This window comes from Equus przewalskii, chromosome 14, assembly GCF_037783145.1.
Source record: "Equus przewalskii isolate Varuska chromosome 14, EquPr2, whole genome shotgun sequence".
Taxonomy (NCBI): domain Eukaryota; kingdom Metazoa; phylum Chordata; class Mammalia; order Perissodactyla; family Equidae; genus Equus; species Equus przewalskii.
Genome location: NC_091844.1, coordinates 45,554,373 through 45,570,864, shown reverse-complemented (window position 1 = coordinate 45,570,864; position 16,492 = coordinate 45,554,373). Strand labels below are relative to the sequence as shown.

Here is a 16,492-nt window from a genome sequence, read left to right as displayed (position 1 = left end):
ATCACTCTCAATTGATCTTTTGTGGTGATAAATTAGAGATTTATAGGTGGTACTTTGTCAATTCCAATGTCATTTGGACACAGAGACTGTACTGTCTGCCCCTCTTTCACAGGTTCTGGGGCCTGGTCATTTTTTATGCCCGTATCATATAGGCAGGGTTTTCCTTTTCCATGTATTACCTTAAACATGATCCTACGCCACACACAAATTGTTTTAAAGGGTTCAAGGCATGATTTGACTAGGTTTTAATTTCAAGCAGCAGTAACAGAAAGCCTAGTCATTCCAAAGCTATTGCTTAGGTTACAAAATGAAAAACGTTCATCTAATCTAATCATGTATTGTATGTGAAGAGCCTGCTTGCATTTGTTTGCATCAGAAGCCAAATAATCATACACTCATACAGTGGTGGCAGTGCTATATTTAAACTGGTACAGCCCTTTGAAAAACGATTTGGCAGCATGTATCAATGACAATGCACAGTTACACCCTTTGATTTGGTATTCTAACTTCTATCCTAAGTAATTTAAAAATATGGGATGGAAGCCACACATATGAATATTTCCTTCACAATATTTTTTATGATAGAGAAAAATTAGAAACCGAGTTTGTAATAACAGGGAATTAGGAGGTAAATTTACAGTTATATCCACTTCAAAGAACATCATGACATTACTAAACTATTCATTGGAAAGACTATCACGTGGAAAAAGAGAATAAAAGTTGAATTTATACCATGATTTTTACTTACAAAATGTATATATATAAGTGAATACACAAAAATGATAAAGTTTATGTTAAGGTTACAGATGATTTTTTTCATTCTACTTTCAAAAATTTCTCTATGCATAGATCTTTCTGTTATTTAAGATTAGTTTAATATTAGCAACATCTGCTTAAAATTTCTAAAGTCTTAGAATCACATATTATTGGCAATCCATGCTGAAACGGTACATAAAAATTTCCGTTTGCTAATGTTCTTCTGCAGACAGTAAAGTTTTTAGCTAAGCAACTGTCAATTGTTGCTGTAGCACCTCTAAAATTACAATAAAGCTACATAATAATTGGCAAAGGCACTCTTGGGTAAATGTAGAGAAAAGTCAAAGATTGATTAAGAATAGGACAGGGCTGGCCTGGTGGCGCAGTGGTTAAGAGCACACGTTCTGCTTCGGTGGCCCGGGGTCCACTGGTTCGGATCCCAGGTGTGGACATGGCACCACTTGGCAAGCCATGCTATGGTAGGCATCCAACATATAAAGTGGAGGAAGATAGGCATGGATGTTAGCTCAGGGCCAGTCTTCCTCAGCAAAAAGAGGAGGATTGGTGGCAGATGTCAGCTCAGGGCTAATCTTCCTCAAAAATAAATAAATTAATTAATTAATTTAAAAATTAAAAAAAAGAAAAGGAAAATAGCTTTCCCAGTCAGCAACAGGCCCTCAACCCAGTTCGAGACTTTACTTTTTGGAAGGCACAGTACTAGTCAGGAAGACACTAAATAATTAGGATGAAATTATTTACTTGCACAGGCAGCTGAACAGGATAAGGGAAGATTTGGGAATAGGAAGAGGTAGTCCAGATAAAGTAGATCCAAGAGCAAAGATTTTTTTTAAAAAAACGTCAGGGTATGTTCAGAGAGCAGAATGATCCAAAGTGTCCTAAGGTACCTATAAACTATAGTATGGGAATAGCAGTGGAGGCTGAAGACCTTCAGTTTTACTCCGAATGCAGTGTAGAGACTCTGAAGATATGCCGTGAAAAGAATGACATAAGATCTATGTTGTTTCCAGAGTCTTCATGGAATGAACTGGAAGGGAAATGAAGATAGAAGTTGTGAGGTCTCTGCTATCAACCAAGATCTTCATTACATAAAATCATCTGGATTAGCATTTCCAGAATACAGTTTACTTTAAATGACTTAACCACATTCTAACCAAGTTTTAGATGATTTTTGGTGTTCCCTAATAGAATTGGCACACAATATTGAATCAGATTGGAGAGGATTATTTTAACTCTGTGGCCAGATGCACAGAAAGATGTAAAGGTACTGAAGCCAACAAACATGTTGAGAAATGCAAATTCTCACAAGTAAAAAGATTTGGAATTCTAGAAGGCAGCAGATTATCAATAGCTGTATCCAGATTCTTGTGGGTTGCTTTAAATTAAGATTTCATAAGAGCTCCCCAGGAAGTAAAATCCTCTAAGTATAACCTTTCGGCAACTGGGATGTTGCTGGACAATGATCAAGACTCTAAGAAAGCTGTATGAGTGACCAGCAGCCAAGATGACTACGGTTTGTTTCCACTAGCATAAGAGGTTAGACTTTTAAAGTTTCTTGCCCCCCAAAATATCACAATCCATTTAGAATATGGATTTAGACCCAAAGCCTTTCTTACTCAATAGAAGAGATGAAGAGGATGCGGGCATCACCTTCAGAATTGGCTCAAAATCCCCAGATAGGTTGGCAGTCGCCTAAACATTTAATAGAAACTAACTCACCAACCAAATACCCTCAACCAGCAAGCTGGCAGGTCTTTCATTTCAAAGACAATCATTTTGGGGTACCAAACTACTGACATCTGGGCACAGCATCCGGCTTTTATTTATAGACACTGAGAAACGACCACCAGGGTTCATCAATCGCAAGAAGCGCTGGCGGCGCCTCCCTCGCAAGGAAGCCGGTCTGGTTCGTCCAGAAGGAGGCGGAGGGGACGGAGGCCTCGGGCACCGGGCCGCGCGGCCTCTTCCCGCCAGGCGTCCCCAGCTGCCCTCGCTCCGGGGCCCCGCCATCTCATTTGCCGCCTTCTGACGCGTGACTCCGGCGCGCTCGCGTCCCGGGCCGGTGACAGGCGCGGGGTGCGCCCAGCGGCTCCATGTGCCCCCTCCCTCTCGCGGCCGCCGCAGTCGCCGGGCCCCGAAGCCAGCTCCGGCTCCTCGGCAGAGGGCTCGCCGCCGCCATGTCTACCGCCAGGCCCCTCAAATCCGTGGACTACGAGGTGTTCGGGAGAGTGCAGGGTAGGGGACGCCCCCCTACAGTGGGTGCTCAAAGAGCTCTTAGGGGAGGAAGGGAGAGGCTGCGAGAAGCGCTCCCCATCTTGGGAAGCCACTTCCCCGTGTTGGCCGGGACTTCCGCTGGGCCATGACTCAGCAGCCGCGGGGGAAGGGGGCGCAGCGCGCCTGCGCCGGAGAGCTGGGGTGGGCGGGGGAGGAGAGCGGAGGACGCGGGGGACAGGGGCAGAGGGGAGGGAGGCGGGAGGAGAGGCCGAGGAGAGGGAGACAGGAGGGACGGAGATGGAGAGAACGAAGCTGGCTAGGAAAGAAGAGAGGCCCTTGAGCTAGTGGTCCACGTCACATGCCACTCAAACTGCTGGGCTTGACTCGAGTTCCAGGAAGGACGCCTAGATGATATCTGAGGCTGCACTTTGTCGGAGATTATACTTTTTTTTTTTTTCTGTGTAGCACTTAAGAGAATTACTAAATTGTTATGTAATTTTTATTTCACCGTAAGTTTAAATAGTTCTAAAGGATGTAATGTCTGGCTTATTGTAACTATCCTTATTTCTAAATTAAAATGTTGAGTCACTCTGAAATTTATCCAGTGGACTATAAATAGGGTAGTGATTTAATATTGACCGTCATTCACTTAAAATGAAGCCTTTTAACAGTGGGAAATTTTACCTCGTACATTTTCCTTTTTTGAATTTGATTTCTATTCCCCTTCTCAGAATTCTGTGTGTGTGAGAGGAAGATTGGCCCTGAGCTAACATCTGTGCCAATCTTTCTCTGTTTTATGTGGGACGCTGCCACAGAGTGGCTTGACAGAGAGATGCTAGGTCTGCACCCAGGATGCGAACCTGCAAACCACGGGCTGCGGAAGTGAGCAAACTTAACCGCTAGCCAGCAGGCTGCCCCTCTCCTCAGAATTTTATCCCATACTTGAGAGTTTTATTGATCACCCTCTCAAACTTTTCTGCAATATGTATTTATAATATGTTATGTGTATATACATACACATATAAATATATTTTCTTAATTTCCTTTGGCTAAAAGCTCTATTAATTTTTTTTTCTTCTGGCTTGAGTTACTATTGTGATTATTAGAGCACAGTTGATGAAAATAATACAAATACATTTAAAAGTATGATAAATATTATTAAATATAAAAAGTGAATTTGTATTGGAAGTTTATTTCTTAAGGAGAAAGCTGGGGGTATTTATGGAACCTTGATTAAAGGAAAGGTTGAATTATCCTGTTGTTTTGGTACTCTAGAGGTTTTTACACTTTGGGGTGATGTACCAGGGTAAGGTTAAGGGTGAGTGAGAGTATGCCTTTTGTAAAGAGATGGACCTTTCTTTCGAAGGGTGATTGTGAAAAGGGGTGTAGGAAGGAGAACCTCAGCAGACCACAGGTGCCTTCTCAGACAGGTCAGTTTTAGGGAAGAATACATATGGAAGTTGAAGGTCTGGAAACTGATTCCCTTAAAGTTATCCGAGGCTTTGTACCCTTTAGAAAGTCTTTGGGTATACCCAGGGCATGGTACTCTGGATTGAAAACTGCCACAATAAGTCATTGAAACACATTACCTAAAGTATGAAAATGATGGCAAAGATCACCTAGCAAAATATTTGGTCTATTGGACAGAGATGGCAGTAGTTAAGGAATGTGTGTGTGTGTATGCACATGTGTGACGTTTACTGAGGGTGTCCTGTATGCTGAGCATCTTACTATTATTTGCCTAATTCTCATCACAATTTTGTGAGATATATGTCTTATTCTTATTTTAATAGTGAGAAAACAAGGTAGAGAGAGGTTCAGTGACTTGGACAAGCCCTTATCGACATATAGGATTTGACCCTGCATCTCTCTAACTCTGAAACCTGCACTTTTCTATTATACAATGTTTTTTGTTAATTCATAATGTATTTCTATTGATTTTAACTACATAATTGCACTTTTGTGCATATGATGGTCAAATGGTATATGAAGATTGATTTTGGACAACAGTGCAATTATAGAAAAGAGAAATATACTATACATAAACAGTGGGGTTTAAAAAAATCAGCTTTAGGGCAATAACTCATATAGTTTGCATTTTGTTAAATGGCAAAGAGTACATGCATACTATTGACTTATTAAGATAGAGTATGTGGGACAAATTCACAGTCACATATTTGCACATATATACACTGACATTTGCTGAGAACTGAGGATGTGCCAAGCTCGGTACTCAATATTTTACATGCATTGTCTTATTTAATCCTCAACCCTGTGACCTCAGCCATTTTCCTCCCTTAACAGATGGAGAAACAGGCATAGAGAAGTAACTTTCCCAGGTTACACAGAGAGTTAAGTGGTGGCACTGGGATTTGAACCTTGACAGTCTGATACGAGAGCCCATGCTCTTAATCACAATAACCTATTGATTCTCCTCTCAGTACTCTTTCCACCTTTATTTTTCTTTCCTCCTAACCTGTGCACTGAACACATATACAGTGATGCAGAACATTTGGACCCAGCCGTTTTGACCATTCCAGATGACCCTGAGGATGTTTTTGTGATCCTTTTCACTCCGAGGAAGTTTGATCTGGTCAATAAGCAGTTGGCACACTCACAAACTACAGCCTCTGACTCTCTGTCTGTTGCTTGATGTGCCATATTTCTGTATATATAGTGTATATGCCATATACAGTGCCATATTTCTGTATATCAGTATGTGCCTCACAAAACTGCTCACAATTTTCTTGTGGATTACCTAAGGCTAATAAACCATTAGCCTTTTATTGGAGTCATAATGATTATGGAGAAATTGACAATAATAAAAAATAAAAATTCTAATTTTAGGGGCCGGCCCCGTGGCCAAGTGGTTAAGCTCGCGCACTCCACTTCAGCAGTCCAGGGTTTCGCCAGTTCTGATCCTGGGTACAGACATGGTGCCATTCATCAGGCCATGCTGAGGTGGCATCCCACATGCCACAACCAGAAGGACCCACAACTAAAAATATACAACTATGTACTGGGGTGCTTTGGGGAGAAAAAGGAAAAATAAAATCTTAAGAAAAAGAACATTTTTAATTTTAATATAAAATGAGCAATAATGTTTCTATAAATGTTTAATTACAGTTACATCTGGAATAATATAATCTGAAAATTTGAAAGGGAAATGGACTGAGCCGTGTAGAGGTTCTCTACCAGTTCTCAGGTGAATACTAACGACACTCTTAGAAATGGATTGTGGCAGTCTGTTGGTTTACCTATGCTTTAGAAATTTAACAGTTTGTTTTGACAGTATTAGCTCAGATTTGGAATAGGAATAGCTTATTGGACTACAGCAATAAATAGCAATTGTCTTTAAGATTGCTTAAAATGAAAATTGGGATGAATTATCAAATAGCTTTGTCAGACACCACGTGATTTAGGTGGACACATTTTTCCTTATGTAGACAGGTAATGGAAAAGCTGTATTTTAGAGGGTGAAAATTTTAGTGTGTTGAAGGCAAGAAACGTAAATACGGTTAACTCTGATTCCCTCTCTCATCTTTGTTCCTGTAGCATTTCATTTACAGTTGTGTTCTACTTGTTTTTGCTTCTCTTTAGTCCATTCTGCTGTCAACTACAGTTATTTATGTACACTTATGTGTGTCTCTCACTAAACAATAAGGATAGCATTTTGAAGGTCAAGCTGGTGGCTTGTTTCTATATCCTCTACAGACTATGCTTCTGGTGGGGACTTCAAAAGTGTCTTGAATTAAATTGAAGTGCTTAGGGATAGTTGGCTTGGAGAAGAAACAGTAGTGTGATGGCTGTTTTGACTCTTTGAAAGATGCCATGGTGTGTGGCTCCAGGGGACAGACCCTGGACTAATGGTGAAAGGTTAAAGTGAGGCAGAATTTTATTGCGTATAAAGAAAGCCTTTCTAACAATTAAAGATGTTGAAAATCATTAAGGCTTGTAAGGTAGTGACTGGGTGACTTCTTGCATTCAAAATTGACACATGCAGTCAGATCCCAGGATGAATAGGTACATTATGATATGAAAATGTGGTTCTGCATGAAAGGATGCTGACATTTAAAATTCATCATATGGTTTCTTTAAATATCAATGTTTCTTTGTAGATCTTAAAGTACAACTTGCTTTGCAAATATTCACCGCAGAGTTTCTCACTGACACGTCTTTCCACAAAATGAGGTGCAGTGGCTGCTGATGGAGCCTTGACTGAGAAGCATATTGTGCTTGAGTCTTTCGTAACTGAAGGCGCTGCTGTCTGTCCCAGTTTCCAGAGCAGTGTGTCTCTAAAAAACCTGCATGTGTCATATCAGCTTCCCTTCTCTTTAGCAAGTGAGGTGGAAGCAGTGTGGGGAGGCCATGAAAGCCCGTAGAAGCACTTCTCCAATACAAGCCCTGTCCTGGGAGTGCTCTGTTTCAGCCAGTGCTGATAAACTGCAGGAGATGTCTCCACATTCACTTTTTCTTTCTCTATGGCCCTCCCTCTGTTGCACAGTATGCTTCAAACTAGGGATCAGGACTCAGAAAGAGTCTGATAAAATTCTAAGTGGATTATGGGGCTTTCAGTGGTTAATTCCTGCATGGTTTACTGCTTCCCAAAATTAATGGGCTGGAGGTCCTGACACCTCTTGATGCACCTTCCTTCTAAGGCTTTAAAATAAGGATTTTGGTTGAGGGGCCCAATAAACAGCACCCTTCTTCATTATGTGAGTTATTGACAAGTAAGACAAAATAAAGCAGCGTTTTGGGGATGTGGTGTATATCTTCAAGCAAGTGGACTTTATAATAATCTGTACTGCAGAATTAAACACACCCACCCGGGCACAGGCAGGGCTGTACTAGGGCAGGCTCCCTGATGGGCAGAGCAGAAGGTATGATCCCTGTGGGTAACTCGCTCCCAGGAGAAGGATGGAGAGGAAGCACCTGGGCTATGCGCTTTCTCCTTCCCAACTTACCTGTTAGATAAGTCAGCATGTCCCTGAGGGGGAGTCAGGGACAGGGTAGAGAGTGGCCAGGAGTGTCACCCTAATGAATATTCCTCCTCACTGAAGGGAACTAGCATGAGGGTGAAGAAGCCTTCTTCTCCGGAAATAAGTTGTACTATCTAGAGGGAGCTCAGCTATCTAGCTCTGGTGGCAGTATTTCAAGATGCTCTTCCCTGCCGAGTTTTCTGGTATGGAGTGATAGGAAAAGTCAGGGAGGTTGTATGGTGAGCAAAATTGAAGAATGACTGCCCTTCTTCTACAGAGAAGGAAGTAGGAAGAACTACATCACGGTCCTGTTTTATGCTCTCCTTTTTTTGGGTGACATTTAAAAAAATTGAGATATAATTAACATGACATTAAATCTACCCTTTTAAAGCATTCAAAGCATACGAAATATACAGTGGTTTTTAGTATGTTCACAATATTTTGCAACCATCACTGCTGTCTACAGGCATACCTCAGACATGTGGCAGGGTTGGTTCCAGACCACTGCAATAAAGTAACTCATGTGAATTTTTTGGTTGTCCAGTGCATATTAAAGTTATGTTTACACTGTACTGTAGTCTGCTAAGTGTGCAGTAGCATTATGTCTAAAAGGATAGTGTACATACCTTAATTAAAAATACTTTATTGCTAAAAAATGCTAGCTATCATCTGAGCCTTCAGTGAGTCATAATCAAAGGAGGGTCTTGCCTTGATGTTGAGGCTGCTGGCTGATCAGGGTTCCTGAAGGTCAGAGTGGCTGTGGCAATTTCTTAAAATAAGGCAACAATGAAGTTTGCTGCATTGATTGATTTAGTTTCATGAACAATTTCTCTGTAGCATGTGATGCTATTTGATGATATTTTACCCACAGTAGAAATTCTTTCCAAATTGGAGTCAGTCCTCTCAAGCCCTGCTTCTGCTTTATCAACTAAGTTTATGTAATGTTCTAAATCCTTTGTTGTAATTTCAACAATCTTTACAGCATCTTCTCTGGGAGTTGATTCCATCTCAACAAACCACTTTCTTTGCTCGTCTATGAGAAGCAACTCCTCATTCGTTAAAGTTGTATTATGCGATTGCATCAATTCAGTCACATCTTCAGGCTCCACTTCTAATTCTAGTTCTCTTGCTGTTTCTACCACATCTGTAGCCACTTCCTCCACTGAAGCCTTGAACCCCTTAAAGTCATCCATGAGGGTTGGAATCAGCTTCTTCCAAACGCCTGTTAAGGTTGATATTTTGACCTCTTCCCATGAATCACAAGTGTTTTTAATGGTGTATAGAATGGTGAATCCTTTCCAGAAGGTTTTCAATTGGCATTGCCCAGATCCATCAGAGGAATCATGATCTATGGCAGCTATAGCCTTATGACATGTATTTCTTTCTGTCTTTTTTTTTTTTTTTTAAAGATTGGCACCTGAGCTAACAACTGTTGCCAGTTCTTTTTTTTTCTTCTGCTTTTTCTCCCCAGATTCCCTCAGTACATAGTTGTATATCTTAGTTGTGGGTCCCTCTAGTTGTGGCATGTGGGATGCCACCTCAGCTTGGCCTGATGAGCGGTGCCATGTTCATGCCCAGGATCAGAACTGGCGAAACCCTGGGCCGCCGAAGTGGAGCGCGTGCATGTAACCACTCAGCCATGGGGCCAGCCCATGACATGTATTTCTTAAATAATAAGATTTGAAAGTTGAGGGGCTGGCCCCGTGGCCGAGTGGTTATGTTCATGCGCTCTGCTTCGGGGGCCCAGGGTTTCACTGGTTCAGATCCTGGGTGTGGACTGGCACCACTCATCAGGCCATGCTGAGGTGGCGTTCCATATGCCGCAACTAGAGGGACCCACAACTAAGATATACAACTATGTGGGGGGATGGGGGCGGGGCTTTGGGGAAAAAAGGAAAAATAAAATCTTTAAAAAAAAAAGATGTGAAAGTTGAAATTACTCATTGATTCATGGGCTGCAGAATGGATGTTGTGTTAGCAGGCATGAAAACAACAACATTCATCTCATTGTACATCTTCATCAGAGCTCTTGGGTGACCAGGTGCATTGTCAATATCAATGAACATTAATATTTTGAAAGGAATCTTTTTCTAAGCAGTAGGTCACAACAGTGGGATTAAAATATTCAATAAACCATGTTGCAGACAGATGTGCTGTCTTCCAGGTTGTGTTGTTCCATTTATGGAGCACAGGCAGAGTAGATTTAGCATCGTTCTTAAGGGCCCTAGGATTTTCAGAATATTACATAAGCATTGGTGTCAGCTTAAAGTTACCAGCTGCATTAGGCCCTAACTAGCATCAGCCTGTCCCTTGAAGCTTTGAAGCCAGGCGCTGACTTTACCTCTCTACCTATGAAAGTCCTAGATGGCATCTTCTTCCAATATAAGGCTGTTTTGCCTACATTGTAAATCTGTTGTTTAGTGTAGCCACTTTCATTAATTATCTTAGCTATATCTTCTGGATAACTTGCTGTAGCTTCTATATTAGCACTTGCTTCTTCACCTTGCACCTTTATATTGTGGAGATGGCATCTTTCCTTAAACTTCATGAACCAACCTCTGCTAGATTGAAATTTTTCTTCTGCTGCTTCTTTACTTTTCTCAGCCTTCATAGAATTGAGAAAAGTTAGGGCGTTGTTCTAGATTAGGCTTTGGCTTAAGGGAATTTTGTGGCTGGCTTGATCTTCTATCCAGACCACTACATCTTTTTCCATATCAGCAATAAGGCTGTTTTACTTTCTTATCATTTGTGTGTTCACTGGAGTAGCACTTTTAATTTCTGTGAAGAACTTTTCTTTTGCATTCACAACTTGGCTACCTGTATGGCACAAGAGGCCTAGCTTTTGGCCTATCTCAGCTTTTGACGTGCCTTCCTCACTAAGTTTAATCATTTCTAGCTTTTTTTTTTTAAAGATTGGCACCTGAGCTAACATCTTTTGCCAATCTTTTTTTTTCCCTTCTTCTCCCAAAGCCCCCAGTTCATAGTTGTATATTCTAGTTGTAGGTCCTTCTGGTTGTGCCATGCGGGAGGCTGCCTCAGCATGGCTTGATGAGTGGTGCCCTGTCCATGCCTAGAACCCGAACCGGTGAAATCCTGGGCTGCTGAAGCAGAGGGTGTGAACACAACCACTTGGCCACAGGGCTGGCCCCTAATCATTTCTAGTTTTTGATTTAAAGTGAGAGACATGCAACTCTTCCTTTCACTTGAACATTTAGAGGCCATTGTAGGATTTATTGGTCTAGTTTCACTATTGTTATGTCTCAGGGAATAGAGAGGCCTGAGGAGAGGGAGAGAGATGGGGTAACGGCCAGTTGGTGGAGTAGTCAGAACACACACAACATTTGTCAGTTAAGTTTCTTGTCTTATTTGGGCGCGGTTTGCGGCGACCCAAAACAATAACAGTAGTAACATCAAAGATCACTGATCACAGATCACCATAACAAATATAATAACAATGAAAAAGTTTTAAATATTGTGAGAATTACCAAAATGTGACACAGAGACATGAAAGGAACAAATGTGGGAAAAATGGCACTTGCTTGACGCAGGATTGCCACAAACCTTCATTTGTATAAAAAATGCAATATCTGCGAAGTACAATAAAATGAGGTATGCCTGTAATTCCAGAACATTTCCATCACCCCTAAAAGAATCTCCTCCACCACAGTTCCCTTTAGCAGTCATTCCCCATTCCCCACTTCTCCAGTCCCTCAGAGAAGTCACAGCCAAGGCCTCCCTGACTTCCTAGGCCTTTCAGTCATGGTTTCAAGATGGCTGCGGTCATTGTATTCACTCTGCAATCAGGAAGAGGGAGAGGCAAGGGCAGAACCCCTGGCTGAGTCAGCCCTGTCAAAGAGCTCTCTTGAAAGCCTCAACCAAAGGCTTGGCTTACATCTCTTGGGTCACTCCTCTGGGAAATATCGAAGGGCATGTTGCTGCCTCAAGTAAAGTCAGAGTTCTATTGGAAAGGAAGAAGGGAAAACTGGATTTTGTGTAGGCAGCTAGCAGTGTCTGCTACAGACATTCATATATTAAATAAATTTAACAACATAATTTTTATATTCAGTATTCTTTCCCAAGTAGTGACATAAATGGACACATTACAGAAAGACTTTGATCTCCATGGTCTCAACCTCAAAACATTAGGTCTACGACCAAGACAACCTAAATTTCTGTTAAGTACATATTGAATCTTTCATGTATGATTTGTCTCAGTCTTATTTTTTTTTCCATCTATCACTGTCTGAAGTAATGGGTACTGCTCGTGTTATCTACCCAACTTGTCAAGCAGTATGAACTTGGAGTAAAATTGTCTCTTAAACTTAAATGACAATCCTTTAGTTCTATTGTTTTAAGATTTGTTTAAGGTGATGGGCTTTGAGGAGTTTTTAAAAGAGGTATCCCACACAGATATTCCATATGTTTCAGAGTTAAGAAAATTATCTACTCCAGTCTACTGATGAAATATTCTTTTCACACAGGCATAACCTAAGAATTAGGTAACTCAGATATATTTAATAAGCACACAATTCAACATTCTGATCAGTCACTTAACAAATATTTATGAGTTGTCTAAATTAGATAACTCATAAATATTTGTAAAGTCCATCACCTTAAGCAAGTGGCCTTTTTGTCATCAGTAAATAGAAGGTGGGAGGACTGCTTGGGATTCATAAATGTTTAAAGGACCTTGCTCTTCACTAGCACACATGTTGTCAACCTCCCTCTCTGGGCAGCTCCATTATTTCTGGCCATCAGTAGTAAGGGTGGAGAGAGCAATCTAAGGGTCAGGCTACCTGGGCTGCTCCAGCTGCAGGTCCAATTAGGGCGCAGGAGAAGGGGCTTTTGCCTTTTCTTTGTCCATAGGTTCTTTCATGTAATGCTGCTGACTTGTAAAATAGATGAGGCAGCATTGATATGCAAGTACCTGATTTATTACCAACTCGAACTTGAACAGCATCAGTGGGAAATGCATCAGATCTGCAGTACCCTGCAAGATTTGGGTTTTCCCCTTTGTGATTCTTGACTTGAAATAGAAATTCTTTTCAAATCTTTCCCAGACTTTTCTTTAAGGTGAACCCATCCATTGGTTCTAAACTTTGGTGGGCATAAGAATTGCCTGGAGAGCATGATAAAAACAGATTCCTCAACTCCACCTGCAGAGTTTACATTTTTGTAGGTCTGGGGAAGGGGCCGAGGATTTGATTTTCTACAAAACTCTCAGGTGCTGCTGGTGCTGCTGGTTCTTGGACCACTCTTTGACTAGGGAAGACCTGGGCCATATGTTTCCAATTTCTGTTTACTTCAGTTGCATGTGCTTTCTTTTCATAATGCTAACATCAGAGGGGCTGTTCACGGTTGACGAACTCAGAGGAGAATAAGCACAATACAGGCTTGACCGAAACCTTCAACTCTGCTTGTTCAGCATCTTCTGGGACTCCCTCACTCTCAGGATAAAACGGCTGCACACTTTTCAATAGTTCTACCTATTTTCTCTCCTGTTTTGTCTCTTCTGCAAGGTCTGGTTGACCTGAAGTTTCTCTTGAATATTTTGCTAATACCTTTTGTATCTACCAGCTAATATCTTTCCCTCCATCTGTATAACAGATTGCCTTTCTGATTCCCTTTCAGGTCAATACTTCCCACTCAGCATTCCTCCACATTTTATATGTATCTCTTAAGATATTTTTATAGCCCTACTAAAATTTCATTTGTGATATTATCCTGTCTTTATTGCTGTACTACTCTTTTTCTTCATTTTCCTTTGGTACTACAGTACACTATCAACAGGAAATAAATGATACCCCTTAGTATTATAAATCCACTTAGAAAATTACATAAAATTTCCTAAGCCACTGATCCCTTCTGTATCTTCTTAACCAGCTCGAATGCCGTATGTAGAAGCAGTATCTTTTGACTTCTCTGGAGATTGGTTTAATCTATCCCCTGTGATTTCCCAGTGCATTTTTTCCTAAATTTTTTTTCAGTTGAGGTATAATTTAAATTCGGTAACATTCACCCTCTTTAGTGTAGAGTTCAATGAGTTTTGGCAACTGCATACAGTCTCGTAACTACCACCATGAAGGAAACAGAACTGTCCCATCACCCCGGAAGTTCCCTCGTGCCCCTTTGCAACAGTCCTCTCCCCCGACTCTCAGCCTTTGGCAACCACTGAGCAGTTTCCTGTTCCTGTAGTTTTGGCTTTTCCAGAATGTGGAGTTAAAATAAAAGTGGAAATGTTTTATTACGTTTAAACTTGAACTTAGTCCTTGTATTTAAAGAAGTAATGGTGTAGGGGTAAGATTTGGCACTCTTGCCGTGGTGGCCCGGCTTCATTTTCTGGTCAGGGAAGCATACCACCCATCTGGCAGTTGTCATACTCTAGTGGCTGCATGTTGCTGTGATGCTGAAAGCTATGCCACCAGTATTTCACATACCAGCTGGGTCACACAAAGTGGACAAGTTTCAGTGGAACTTCCAGCCTCGACAGCCTAGGAAAAAGGACTTGGTTACCCACTTCGGAAAAAATTGGCTATGAAAACCCTATAAATAGCAGTGGAGCATTGTCTAATATAGCAGTGGAAGGCGAGAGGATGATGCAAAAAGACCAGGCAGGGTTCCACTCTGCTGTACACGGGGTGCTAGGAGTTAGAATCAACTCCATGGCACTAACAAATACAAAGAAGAAATTCTAAAAGCTGAGAATAGGTAAATTTTATGCCAAATATACTCAACTGTCCTTGTAATAAGTATTTTGTTTTATTTAGCATTTTAAAATAGAATGAATGCACAGTTCAGAGTTTCATTATACTTTAGTTTTAGAATATTACTATTTTTCTCCAAAAATAATCTTCCCTTTCTCTTAAAAACACTTTTGAATACATTCAGATGTTAAAAGTTTGTTCATTTTGCTTACTTGCTAAGTAATAAAATATATGAAAGTTAAGTTAGGACATATACAATTTTTTTAAAGGTAGACAAGCTGACATTTCTTTTTGTCTTTCTTTTATACAGGTGTCTGCTTCAGAATGGTAAGTCAATACAATCTGTTTATTTATTTATTTTTGTCATTTTTTTCACTGTTATTTCTAATCACAGAGAGTGAGCAGTTTTCTACTTAGTGCTAGTGTATTGCTTATTCCGTCCTTGACAGCAAATGAAGAAGAAATATTTGCATTTCTTCAAAATTACTGATTAAGATTTTTATTAAAGCCATCTTTAGAAAGTAGTTAATATTCAAAATATATAAAGAACTCATGCAACTTAATATAAAAAAAAAACAACCTTATTAAAAAATGGGCAGAGGACTTGAATAGACCTTTTCCCAAAGAAGACACACAGACGACCAACAGACACATGAAAAGATGCTCAACATCACTAATCATCAGGGAAATGCAAATCAAAACCACAATGAGTGCCACCTCACACCTGTCAGCATAGCTATTATCAAAAAGACTGAAAATAACAACTGTTGGAGAGGACGTGGAGAAAAGGGAACCCTCATACACTATTGATGGGAATGTAAATTGGTGCAGCTACTATGGAAAACAGTATGGAACCTCCTCAAAAAATTAAAAATAGAACTACCATACGATCCAGCGATTCCAATTCTGAGTATCTGAAGAAAATGAAAGTGCTAGTTCAAAGAGATAAATGCACCCCATGTTCATTGCATTATTTGTAATAGCCAAGGTATGGAAGCAATCTAAGTATTCGGCAATAGATGAATGGGTAAAGAAGAAGTGGTATATATATACATATACCACATACACATATATATATGTATATGCACACACACACTCTGGAATATTACTCAGCCATAAAAAAGAATGAAATCTTGCCATTTGTGACAACATGGATGGACCTAGAGGGTAATATGCTAAGTGAAATAAATCAGACAGAGAAAGACAAATACCATGTAATTTCACTTATATGTGGAATCTAAAAAACAAAACAAATGAACAAACAAAACAAAACAGAAACAGACTCATAGGTACAGGAAACAAACTGTTGGTTACCAGAGGGGAGGGGTTGAGGGTGGGTGGAATAGGTGAAAGGGATTAAGAGGTACAGACTTCCAGTTATAAAATAAAGTCACAGGTATGTAATGTACAGCAGAGGGAATATAGTCAATAATATAGTAATAACTTTGTATGGTGAAAAAAAGGTAGTCTATTAAAAACTTTACAGCCTCCCAGTTTTTAGTTAATATTTTCTATGAATTTCAAAAGTACTTCTCTTGGGATGATTGAATTAAACATTTAATTAGGCATATTGAATATAAAGTATGAGATCTTCCACTTGTTATGAATGAAACAATCCTTCCAGGCAAGGGAATACAGAAATTGCAAGATGAAAAATGCTCATGTTGCATAGGGAAGCGATTCCCAGATTTTTAGAAGTTTAAACTCCTTGTTGCCTTTTAAATTTTTATTTAAAAAAATTTTTTTTGTGAGGAAACTTAGCCCTGGGCTAACATCTGTGCCAGTCTTCCTCCATTTGATGTGGGGTGCCGCCACAGCGTG

General features: G+C 40.3%; 1 protein-coding gene and 1 long non-coding RNA gene across 3 annotated transcripts in view; one reads left to right on the top strand and one right to left on the bottom strand.

Annotated features, from left to right (window-relative positions):
• Window positions 1-400: 400 nt before the first annotated feature.
• LOC139075763 (uncharacterized) lies at window positions 401-2,719 on the bottom strand. Its single transcript, XR_011526534.1, has 2 exons — window positions 2,391-2,719; window positions 401-1,801 (listed from the first exon to the last, which is right to left on the bottom strand). It is a non-coding gene; the product is annotated as an uncharacterized lncRNA (long non-coding RNA).
• The window catches only part of ACYP2 (acylphosphatase 2), a 152,325-nt gene continuing 138,528 nt past the window's right edge, over window positions 2,696-16,492 (top strand). Inside the window, exons 1-2 of one of the 2 annotated variants that reach the window (XM_070573888.1) lie at window positions 2,696-3,009; window positions 14,982-14,998. In XM_070573888.1, coding sequence (XP_070429989.1) covers window positions 2,868-3,009; window positions 14,982-14,998 — 159 coding nt within the window. In that variant the 5' untranslated portion in view covers window positions 2,696-2,867. The remainder of the gene's footprint in view (window positions 3,010-14,981; window positions 14,999-16,492) is intronic. The other variant, XR_011526533.1, reaches the window with a different exon arrangement.